Here is a 12,510-nt window from a genome sequence, read left to right on the forward strand (position 1 = left end):
TCTCTCTCTCTCTCTCTCTCTGTCTCGCGCTCTCTTTCTCACACACACACACACACACACGCAGTATCTCTTGCTGACTGCCCTGTTCCTGTTTGTTTCTGATGATTGCAGCTATGCGGAGCAGCTGGTTCTCTATATGAAGGTGACGGAACTCCTGGCATCAGCTTTACACATGAGCAAGAATCAGATCAAGGCTGGCAAGCTGTGCCCATCATCAACTGTCAAACAAGGTGAGCTGGCTCTGCCCCCTGTGGGTAATCCCCTGGCTCACGTACCAAACTGGTCACAAGCAGTGAAAGGACCAGCTCGCGTGGAACACTCCATGACAACAACGCCCTGGATATAGTCTGTGTGTTTTGGAAAAGGTTGGTTTGGGAAAGGTTACAGAAACCATTTAGTCAGCATTAAATCTAACCAAGTCATCTCAGCAAATCTGGCCAGGACTTAGTGAGTACCAGAATGAGAGCACAAAGACGATGGCCATTCCCCCATCATGCCTTTGCTGGTTCTTTGAAAGGGTATTGTAATTAATCCCACTCTCCCTTCTCACTCAGTTGATTCACTTTTTCTTGGCCATTGGTTTGAAGCCGAGCTGTCAGCCCTGTATGGGTCTGTCCTGTCCTGGGAGCTGCCAGACCTTCTCCAGCCTAGTCCTGAAGTGGCTCAACACTGTGCCTGGTCTGAACGTGAGGCCAAGGTGGAGTCAGCGATGCTGCACCATGTACTGTGCAATGTTACTAATATCCCTGTCATGAACCTAAGTTTCAATCATGTTCCAATTCTGCAGTGCAGCACTGTACCTCAGATCCTAAATAAGCTCTGGTGGTGGAATCTCTGTATTCTTTTGAGAGTCAAAGAGACTTACAGCACAGAAACAGACCCTACAGTCCAACTCGTCCATGCTGACCAGATATGTTGCAATTGTATATTTATCCTATCCATGCCCCTCTTAATTTTGTAAACCTCTATAATGTCACCCCTCAGCCTCCGATGCTCCAAGGAAAACAGCCCCAACCTGTTCAGCCTCTCCCAATAGTTCAAATCCTCTAACCCTGGCAACATCCTTGTAAATCTTTTCTGAACCCTTTCAAGTTTCAGGACATCTTTCCAATAGAATTGCACGCAATATTTCAACAATGTCCTGTACAGCCGCAACATGACCTCCCAACTCCTGTACTCAATACTCTGACCAATAAAGGAAAGCATACCAAACACCTTCTTCACTATCCTATCTACCTGTGATTCCACTTTCAAGGAGCTATGAAAGTGCACTCTTGAACCACTGCTGTCCATATGCTGTAGGAAGACCCACAATGTCCCTTAGTGGGGGAGTTCCAGAATTTTGACAGTAAAGGAATGGTAATATATTGCCAAATCAGGATGGTGAGTGGCTCAGAGGGTATATTATCTCAGTAATAATGATTTCAGAATAGAACGTGACTTGAACCTAAAATTGAAGTAAGAAAGTGGATCTTTGTATCTCTGCAGTGGTGAAGAAGCTGAACGAACACTACAAATCCTGTGTGTCTCACTGTCGCTGTCTCACGGTCAGACTCCAGCGCTTTTTCATTCATAAACAACGGCTCATGGACAGAATAAACAGCATCACTGCAGCAAAGCTGATTTACAGTCATACTGTACAGATGGTAAAAATATCTCCGTCTCTCCTACCCGGGATATAACCACTTTCACACTGCTCCTTGCCAACTGAGGACTCGTTCTCCACCTACTGCTAGGGAGATAGGGAGGGAAGACTGGAGGCAGCAGAGAGGGCTGCAGGGGTGAGAATGAGGCAGAGTGGGCACAATGTTGGAGGGTGCAGAGGGCTCAGCTCTGCCCTTGGCACTAGGCCTGTGTTTCTCTTTTGAGTCCCTATCCTTGAGTTTACAGCCCAGAGATGAATATGGTGCAAAATCAGAAAAAAACAATTTGCCAGAGAGCATCAGAACTAGGAACAGGAGGAGGCCATTCAGCCCCTTGAACCTGTCCTGCCATTCAAAGCATCATGGCTGAGTAATCTCAGCCTGAAATCCCCTTTCCTGTCTGCTCCCTGAAACCTTTCAACCAATCACTAATTAAAAACCTGTCTACCTCCTCATATTTACTCAATGTCCCAGCATATATCGCACTCTGGGGGAAGCGAATTCCACAGGTTCATGACCCTTCAACAGGAGTAATTCCACCTCAACTCTGTTTTAAATCTGCTGTTCATTATCCCAAAACTATCACCTCTTGTTAGATAGGCATGGTGGCTCAGTGGTTAGCACTGCTGCCTCACAGCACCAGGGTTCCAGGTTCGATTCCAGCCTTGAAGCAACTGTCTGTGTGGAGTTTGCACATTCTCCCTGTAGCTGCATGGGTTTCCTCCCACAGTCCAAAGATGTTCAGGTCAGATGAATTGCCCATAGTGTTAGATGCATTTGTCAGAGTTAAATGTAGGGGAATGGGTCTGGGTGGGCCGCTTGTTGGGCCAAAGAGCCTGTTTCCATATTGTAAGGAATCTAATCTTGTTCTAGATTGTCCCAGGTGGGGAAACATTTGCAAAAATAACAGCAAAAGCTTTTATAAATATTTGAGAGAACAAAGGGCAGAGGGTTGTGTCATCTTAATGTCAGTGAACTAGTGATTGTGAGGCACAGACTGGTCGTCTGGGGAGTTCTGAAGGAGGGTTGCTGCACTTGAAATGTTAACACTCTCGCTTTCTCTCTATCTCTCTCTCTCTTTCTCTCTCTCTCTATAGATGCTGCCAGACCTGCTGAGTTTTCATTCTTGTCTCAGGTTTCAGCATCCTCTGTATTTTGCTTTTAATGTTCTGGGGTCACAAGTTCAAATTCCACTTTGGCGACTGGTAGAATTTGAAAATTCAGTTTTAGAAAATCTGTAATTAAAGCCAAATTTAATTGACACCGACCAGGAATTTATTATTAACTGTTGTAAAATCTCACCTGGTTCACTAATGGAAGGAAATCTGCCATCCTTTCCTGGACTGGCCTACATGTGACTCCAGACCCACACTGATGTGATGACTCTTAACTACCCTCTGTAAGGGGCTAGTAACTGCCTACTAACTCTGAAAAGGGCACTTAGCTTAAAGGCAATTAGGGCTAGGCAATAAATACGGCTTTGCCAGTGATGCCCACATCCCATGAAAGAATAAAGACCAATACAGAAAGCAGGGAAATGTGGCCCCATTAAGAACAGACGCAGCTGTAGTTCAAAATACACAAAACTTTAATGACAATATCGTCTCCACAAAGGAGGAAAGGATAAAATTTCAGCGATTCAAAGGAACATAAAAAGGAATCGATGGAAGGAGCTGAGTGGATTAAAAATAAGTGCAGAATAGGAATGGAGAAAGTAATGAGACTTAAGGAGAACTGTCCCCAGGATTTGATGGTTTCCACCCAAATGTATCAGAGAAAACAAATGGAGAAAGTCCAATGCATTTGTCTCATTATTTTGAATCTTTGTTCGGAATTGTATTTGATAAAATTGTTAACCTCACTCCAGAAGTAAGACAGAAATCTGGTAAATACTTCAGTGTCTGTTTGCCTTTGGCTGTGAGGATGTCATTAGGGTCAGGGTGACTGATCTTGCGAGTTGCTGCAGTGTGCCAGGGTGGATTTGTGAAGGGTCAGTCATTTCTGATGAATCTAGCAGAATTCTGATGACCTCACTAGCACAGTGCATTAGAATGTGTTGCCAGATGTTGTTGATAGCAATGTTTGAACAGTGTAATGAGGAAAAGTGAAAGCACAGAGGGCTACAGACAGCCTTGTTAGAAACTGGCTGGAAGGCAAGAGATGGTATTGGGAGCTAACTGTGGGCATGATGAATGTTACTCACCAGGGATTAGTACTGAGCCCTCAGCTTCCACAGTCTGAGCTGAGTTGCACATAGATGAGAGGATAAAGATTTATATAGAAGCACATAGGATGAGACCATTCAGTCCTTCAAGACTGTTCATGACTGATCTTCCATCTCAACTTGTTTGCTTGCCTAATACCAAACAAACTGAAGAGACAACACACTAACTGTGTAGTTGGAAATAGTGAGTTACAAACGGACAGATTAAGTCAGGGATAAGGCTATGGCAGCTGGAGATAAACGAGGGGGAGTTAAAGGTTATTCACCTTGAATCATTAAAGACAGACTCCTTAAAGATGAGAAACTCAGATATGGAAGAGACCTTTCAGTGTCTGTGTCTGTGACAAGCTGGTATACAGGTCCAGAGACCTGAGAGAGAATGTGGAGAGATTGGCAGAAATGGGAATAGTCAGGGAAATAGTGTGAACAATGACAGCCTCACATAGTGAACGCTGCTTCCCTGATGCAGGAAAGGTCTCGAATTCTAACTCTCAAATTCTTAGGGAGGGACAGGGGAGGATTATCCCCAGATGTGCCTCTCACATTTTTACATGACATTGGAGAAACTCAGCAGAGCTGTCAACATCTGTGGAGAGAGAAACAGAGTTAATGTTTTGAGTCAGCGACCCTGAGAAGTTGGAAAGTGGTAGTTTTGTTGTTGCTAACAGACGGGGAGGAGGAGCCAGTGGAACAGATGGTGATGCTGCAAAAAACAAAGATGTGTAAATGTTAGATTGCAAAATAAAACTGTGTTCACTCTGCTGAGAGTAAAGACAACATGAGGAAGGTGGAGGATATAAGGAGAATGGAGTACAGAGCTTCTGCTCTGAAATATTTTATAGCCTCTAGGATTCAGTATTGAGTTTCACTATCAGGAGGAACCCTGTCCTCCATTTTCCACACTCTGACCCTCCCATAGCTGGTTCTCGTTTGTGTCTTATTAGCTTTGCTGTTGGCAGAGATAACATATTTTTTCCTTTCCAATCTAACATTTGCACCTATTTTACATCTCTTTCACTCCTTTACCACTGCTTTGTCTTTTGCCCTGGGCACCCTCACTGTCTGTTCCTCCTCCCCTCTCTCCATCAGCAGCTACTAAACCACCACTTCACAAGTCCTTTCATTTCTGAAGAGGGTCACGAGACTCGAGATGTTAATTCAGTTTCTCTCTCAATACATGCTACCTGACCTGTGGAGTTTTTACAGCAATTTCAGATTAAAGGGCAATTTGTTTAGAGGCTGGAAGGCCTTCACCTGCATATCAGTCAAATGACAGGTACCTCCAACCCAGAGATTGAAGCAAGAGGATGATGGTAGTGTTTTGGTCTGATTTTAGGTTCAGTCTACAGCATTGGATGAGATGTTTCAGCAGGGAGAGGACTGTATCCAGCGCTACCACAAGGCACTGCTGCTAATGGAGGGTCTCTCTCAGATAATCACGGAACAGGAAGATGTGGAAAACATCAGCAAATGTAAGAGTCTTCTATTAAATCATTACCGTCCAGGGGACAGGTTAGGACAGAGGGCAGATGGAATACTTAGGTATGAAGAATACAAGCATAGTTTATTTGCAAAAAAGGCAAAGCCTTTGGAAATCTGAAGCACAAAGGGACTTGGGAGTCTCAGTTCAAGATTCTCTTAAGGTTTTTGCAAGGTTTGTGAAGGTCTGTAGCTCAGGTTGAGGTTTAGGGTGTAGGTTTGCTCGCTGAGCTGTAGGTTTGATCACCACAAGCCCCAGGAACCCCATCCAGGAGAAAGGTATAAATAGAAAGCAGGAGACAACAGCTTCGCTTCACTTGGAGGTCGCCACTATGATGTTACCTAGCCAGGTATGAAATGTCTGGATATCAAACCTACAGCTCAGTGAGCAAACCTACACTATAAATCTCTTAAGGTTAACATGCAGGTTCAGTTGGCAGTTAGGAAGGGGAACGCAACATTAGCATTTATTTCAAGGGAGCTAGAATATAAGAACAGAGATGTACTGCTTATACTTACTGTATAAGACTCTAGTCAGACTGTATTTAGAATACTAAGAGCAGTTTTGGGCCCTGTGTCTAAGGAAGGATGTGCTGGTGTTGGAGGGAGTCCAGAGGAGGTTTATAAGAATGACTCTTGAATGAAGGGCTTGTCATATGAGATACGGTTAAGGGCACTGGGTCTGTCTGTATTCAATGAGTTTAGAAGGATTAGGGGATAACTTCAGTAAAACACTTGACAAGGTTCCTCATGGTACACTGGTTAGCATATCACATGGAATACAGGGAGAACGAGCTATTTAGACACAGAACTGGCTTGAAGGTAGAAGATAGAGGGTACTGGTGGAGGGTTGCTTTTCAGACTGGAGGCCTGTGACTAGTGGTGTGCCACAAGGATCAGTACTGGGTCCACTGCTTTTTGTCATTTATATAAATGATTTGGATGTGAACATAGAAGGTATAGTTAGTAAGTTTGCAGATGACACCAGAATTGGAGGTGTAGTGGACAGCGAAGAAGATTACCTCAGATTACAACAGGATCTGGACCAGATGGGCCAGTGGCAGCTGGAGTTTGATTTAGATAAATGTGAGGTGCTGCATTTTGGGAAAGCAAATCTTAGCAGGACTTATACACTTAATGGTAAGGTCCTAGGGAGTGTTGCTGAACAAAGAGACCTTGGAGTGCAGGTTCATAGCTCCTTGAAAGTGGAATCACAGGTAGATAGGATAGTGAAGAAGGCATTTGGTATGCTTTCCTTTATTGGTCAGTGCATTGAGTGTAGGAGTTGGGAGGTCATGTTGCGGCTGTAAAGGTCATTGGTTAGGCCACTTTTGGAATGTTGTGTGTAATTCTGGTCTCCCTCCTATCAGAAAGATGTTGTGAAACTTGAAAAGGTTCAGAAAAGATTTACAAGGATGTCGCAAGGGTTGGAGGGTTTGAGCTATAGGGAGAGGCTGAACAGGCTGGGGCTGTTTTCCCTGGAGCGTGGGAGGCTGAGGGGTGACCTCAAGAGGGGCATAGATAGGATAAATAGACAAAGTCTCTTCCCTGGAATGGGGAAGTTCAAAACTAGAGGGCATAGATTTAAAGTGAGAGGGGAAAAATTTAAAAGGGACCAAAGGGGCACCTTTTTCACACAGAAAGTGGTGCATGTATGGAATGAGCTGCCAGAGGAAGTGGTGGAGGCTGCAGAATGAGATTGGGAATCTGATTGAAACTTATAGAATACTGAGAGATCTGGATAGAATGGATGTGGAGAAGATGTTTCCTGTAGAAGAGACTAGGACCTGAGGGCACAGCCTCAGAGTGAAGGGAAGACCCTTTAGAATGGAACTGGGGAGGAATTTCTTCAGCCAGAGGGTGGTGACTCTGTGGGACTCATTGCCACAGAGGGCTGTGGAGGGCAAATCATTGAGTATCTTTAAGACAGAGATAGATAGGTTCTTCATTAGTAAGGGGACCAAGGGTTACGGGGAGGAGGAAGAAGAATGGGGTTGACAGCCATGGTCGAATGGTGGAACAGACTCAATGGGCTGAATGGCCTAATTCTGCTCCGATGTCTTACGGACATGCCCTTCATGATCCTAACAAGACTCAATGTAATCCTGAAAGCACAAACTAAACACGGTTTTACAATGACATAACTTTCCAAGTGCAATTATTTTGTTTGCAATGATTAACATACTGTTCTTGAGCAAGTTTTGTTAGAAACATTTTAACTGCAATCAATGAATACCAGGTTCATTAAGCAAACATTCCAATTCCATTTCACTCATCTGCCTGCTCAGAATTCGACATTGTAAGGTAGGGTGGTGAGGACAGGTTCAACGCATATAGAGAGTTCCTACTTATACATCAAGTCTTCACCATCTGTTATAAACCCTCCCAATTGACACACAATCCAGCCACCTCATCCCTGCACACGACTCAGCAACATTTAAGTGACTCTTGTATAGGCACATGGATGATAGTAAAATGTAGGGTATGTGGTTAGTTTGACCTTAGGGTAGGATAAAAGGTCAACACAACATCAAGGGCCAAAGGGCGTGTACTGTGCTGTACTGTTCTATCTTCTATCTCTGAACTCCTCCAATTCAAGCCAATACTGTTGTATTGGATATAAACCAATACTACACAATCACAGGGGCAGTTGTGAAAGAGTGCCACGCTGTCGGAGGGTCAGTGCTGAGGGAGTGCCACACTGTCAGAGGGTCAGTACTGAGGGAGTGCTGCACTGTTAAAGGGTCAGTACTGAGGGAGTGCTGCGCTGTCAGAGGGTCAATACTGAGGGAGCGTCGCACTGTCAGAGGGTCAGTGCTGAGGGAATGCCACACTGTCAAAGGGTCAGTACTGAGGGAGCGCCGCATTGTCAGAGGGTCAGTACTGAGGGAGTGCCGCACTGTCAGAGGGTCAGTACTGAGGGAGTGCTGCACTGTCAGAGGGTCAGTATTGAGGGAGTGCCGCACTGTCAGAGGGTCAGTACTGAGGGAGTGCTACACTGTCAAAGGGTCAGTGCTGAGGGAGCGCCGCGCTGTCGGAGGATCAGTACTGAGGGAGCGCCGCGCTGTCGAAGGGTCAGTGCTGAGGGAGTGCTGCACTGTTGGAGGGTCAGTGCTGAGGGAGTGCCACACTGTTAGAGGGTTAGCCACTGGGGGCGTGCCATCCTGTCGAACAGATTAATTCTCTTTAGAAAGTTTGGGCTGGGATGTACCTGGGATCAGGGCGGCATGGTAGCACAGTGGTTAGCACTGCTGCCTCACGGTGCCAGAGACCCGGGTTCAATTCCCGACTCAGGCGACTGACTGTGTGGAGTTTGCACATTCTCCCCGTGTCTGCGTGGGTTTCCTCCGGGTGCTCCGGTTTCCTCGCACAGTCCATAGATGTGCAGGTCAGGTGAATTGGCCATGCTAAATTGCCCGTAGTGTTAGGTAAGGGGTAAATGTAGGGGAATGGGTGGGTTGGGGGTCAGTGTGGACTTGTTGGGCCGAAGGGCCTGTTTCCACACTGTAAGTAATCTAATCTACCTACAGGTGAAGTATTTTCCAGACCTGACCACTCAGTGCATGAACATGCTTTTCCTTCTCTCAGTTTTGCTTCTTTTACCAATTAGTTTAAATCTCTGCCTTCTGGTTCTCTATCTGTTAACAAGTGAGAATGGTTACTCCCTGCATACATATACCAGGTACTTCCTGATTTTAAACCTTCTCTGAAATCTCTGCTCAGGTTTTGTTTTCCAGGGAAAACAGCCACAAATTCTCCAGTTTATCCTCAGCACTAAAGTTCCTCATCCCTGAAACCCTTCTCGAGAATTGTTTCTGTCCCCTCTTTACCTTCCTGAAACCAGGTACCAAGTACTCTGGGGTGCAGTACTTTTGATGAAGCTCAAATTGTAATTTCTAAAATTGGGACTTGTGTGGCACAGTGGTAGTGTCCTTACCTCTGGATCGGGAGGCCAAGTTTGAGTTGCGCTTACTCCAGGGTTTTGTAGTGCCTTCGGTGATCTGTGTGGTTAGGAGAGATCTCTGTGAGTTCAGCATAACCTTTTTGGTCTTGTACTCAATGCCCCTCGAGTCATAGAGTCCTACTGCACAGAGACAGAATTTAGATTAGAGTGGTGCTGGAAAAGCACAGCCAGTCAGGCAGCATCCGAGGAGCAGGAAAAATTGACGTTTCGGCCAAAACCCTTCATCAGGACTTTTCCCCGATTTTCCTGCTCCTCGGATGCTGCCTGACTGGCTGTGCTTTTCTAGCACCACTCTAATCTAGACTCTGATTTCCAGCATCTGCAGTCATCACGTTTGCATGGAGACAGGCCCTTTGGCATAAACTATCCATAAAGACCAGTCTACATTTTTAAAAAATGCTTTTACACCACTCTCTTACTTTTAATGACTCACACATACGTACACTGAGATTCCTCTGCTCCCTTAACTCCCCTTTCGAATAGTACCCTTTCATTTACACTGCTTTCCTGCGATTCTGTCTGTAAAAATTAATCACTTCATTCTTGTCTGTGTCGAATGTCCTCTGCCCCCTGTCTGCCAGTCCCACTGACATCTCAATGGCCTTTTCGAGTAAAAGACATTTCCAAATTTATCATGTCACTGACGGTCAGGAATCTAATGTTGCTGAGTACTGTATTGGGGACCTGTCCTCATAAGGAGTCACGATCACTGAGTAATGTACATCATATGCAAACATATCAGCTGATGGTCCACTGTGCTTTATTCCTCTGCAACTAACAGAAGCTGTCATTGGCTGTCTTGTTACTAGGTAAACAGAGCATTGAACGCAGACTGTCTGCATTACAGCCAGGACTGTGCGCGTGACGCTACACACTGGAGCACTTTCCCTCGTCTTGGGTCTTGCAGTGTCCAGGATATCCCGGATACTGGATCCGAACCATCCCAGTCATCCCTCGGAGCGATTTGGAGTTTTATCGTGTAATCCTGCGAACCGAGTGACTCACTGGGGACTTGAAGTGGAAACCTTCTTTCCCCTTCCGCTCGCCCCCCTCTCCTCTCATGAACTGTGCCCCATTACAGGAACACCTTCTGTGTTCCGTGGAATTCTTCTGATGAAGAGGAGCCTTCAGCAGCTCTTCACAAGGCACCTGATGGAAGAGGAATACTTGCCGTGGGAATTCTCTCTGACATTGCATTTGGGCCTACATGAAGACTCTTCAGCCTGGACCTTGTGGTCTGGTGATTAACAAGTAAACAGAAAGCATTAGTTGATTGCTAAAGAAGAAGATTAAACACTTGCCTTGCAAAACGTCAGTGAGATATTTGCAGAGTGACTAAGCTGTTGATTTTTTTGTTGTTTTCCATTGAATGCTGCCTTGAAGCACTTTCCTCACTTTTTTTGTCTGAAGTGTTAATTGTGCACACACACACACAAACACACACCCGAGTAACCCCCCCCCCACACTAGCCTGTAAGGTAGAGGTGCACTTTATATTAGCTTTACATGGTTATGAACTTGAACCACGCAGTGGCCCATGTGATGTAAGTACAGAAGGATGGAATGCAAAGTGTAAATTCAGTCAGCCCTGTTTCCTTTCTCCCAACCCTTCTAGCCCCCTCACACCCTGCCATTTCTCATCTGTTCATGTGTTGCACTATCTGAGAATTTCAGTATGTAGTTGGTACTGCACAGTATGGGCTGACAGAGAGAGAGTGTATATGTGTGTGTGTGTGTATGCACACCCGAATCTTTTCTCGGTTGAACTCTGCCAGGGAGACATTTCCGAAGAGAATTTCACAAACTAGCAACAACAACAGACAATCGCACCCTATAGATTGTTCTTCATGGACTTATTGTTTTGTTTTTTGTGAGATAATTGAGTGTGCACCTGAGTGCATGATGGTGTGTGTGAATACTTTGCTTTGTTTCAGTAGGTAAATGAAGCTCATGAGGATGAGAATGGTGAGGGGTTTGAATGGATAAGTGTGTGTACATAATTGAGTGCTTGCAGTTCCACACTGCAGTAAATTGTCACTTGAATGGATAATGAATTTCAAGGCCACATTGTCAACCAATGATTTTCTTTTCTTCCCTCTATCTTGCATAAATACTTGAAAATTAGCCACTGTGTGTACACAAAAATATATGTATATTGCAAAGATATCAATGCCACCAAACATTTGACTTAACCCTGAATTGTGTAAGATAAATGTTAGCAGTTAGTATTTATTGCTTCAAGCCAGAGAGGATTGCAAGCAAATTGGAGTGATTTACTGTACTCGAAACATCAGCTGTTTCCAAGACAACCGTTCCTTGGTAATTTCTTTGTTATTGATGTGTAGTTTTTGTTTGATAAATTTCCTAAAAGCTTCATCCTCAGCTCTCGACTTACATCGTTCAGGTCGGAACTGTTCAAAGTGTGTTTGGTTATTCCACAATGTTAAAATGCTGGAAACATTTTCATTTATGTTTTTATTTCTGTGTGTGCTGTAACCTTTTTTTTGTCTTTGACCTGTACAAAATCAGAACAGAACTAAATAAAACAGTTGGAAACGTTTGACAGTTCTGCTCCCAGTACCTTTTGAAGAGAGTTTCAAGATCACTCCATTATCTACTTGTGAGGACTGAGTTTATATGAGTATTTTCTGTGTTCATGTGTCTGTCTGCCCGAGCTCCAGATCCATCAGATGAACTAATGCCCCTGATGTGGCCCATTTGGACTGTTTACACTCCTATGCCATGCCTTGGGAATGTTTTACTGTTTTATGTTGTTATATAAATGTAGTTCAATGAGGATAAAAGGTCGTTGACCCATACTGTTAATTTGGTTCTCACTCCACAGGTACTGCCTGACCTTATGCTGTAACTTCCAGCATCTGCAGGGTTCTGTTTTTTAGATTTATATAATTGTAAGCCCATGCATCATTTTACAACTCAACAGCAAAGTTTAGCTAGAAGTCTAGGTATGTTCACAGAGTCGGAGCTTTTACAAGGATGTTACATGATGTAAATAACAATCTGCTTTAAACTGTTGATAAAGTTCTTAACTTCCTGTATACTACAGGCAATGAGGTGTTTTTTTAAAAAAAGTTATTTTAACAGAAATGATAGGTGCACCTCAGTTAATTGATTACTGCATCGTTATTCAGTTCACTAATCTGGAGCAAGTTCACCTTAATTAGGCCGCAGTATTTCAGA

The 12,510-nt window shown here is 44.4% G+C and overlaps 1 protein-coding gene across 4 annotated transcripts in view; it reads left to right on the top strand.

The window, feature by feature from the left end:
• LOC122562503 (serine/threonine-protein kinase ULK1-like) overlaps window positions 1–11,869 on the top strand; it is a 78,300-nt gene extending 66,431 nt beyond the window's left edge. For all 4 annotated transcript variants that reach the window (XM_043715344.1, XM_043715345.1, XM_043715346.1 and 1 more), the window contains 4 exons: window positions 112–230; window positions 1,489–1,646; window positions 5,204–5,339; window positions 10,120–11,869. In XM_043715344.1, coding sequence (XP_043571279.1) covers window positions 112–230; window positions 1,489–1,646; window positions 5,204–5,339; window positions 10,120–10,175 — 469 coding nt within the window. In that variant the 3' untranslated portion in view covers window positions 10,176–11,869. The remainder of the gene's footprint in view (window positions 1–111; window positions 231–1,488; window positions 1,647–5,203; window positions 5,340–10,119) is intronic.
• The last annotated feature ends 641 nt before the right edge of the window (window positions 11,870–12,510 follow it).

This window comes from Chiloscyllium plagiosum, chromosome 25 (assembly GCF_004010195.1).
Source record: "Chiloscyllium plagiosum isolate BGI_BamShark_2017 chromosome 25, ASM401019v2, whole genome shotgun sequence".
In the NCBI taxonomy this organism is placed as follows: Eukaryota; Metazoa; Chordata; class Chondrichthyes; order Orectolobiformes; family Hemiscylliidae; genus Chiloscyllium; species Chiloscyllium plagiosum.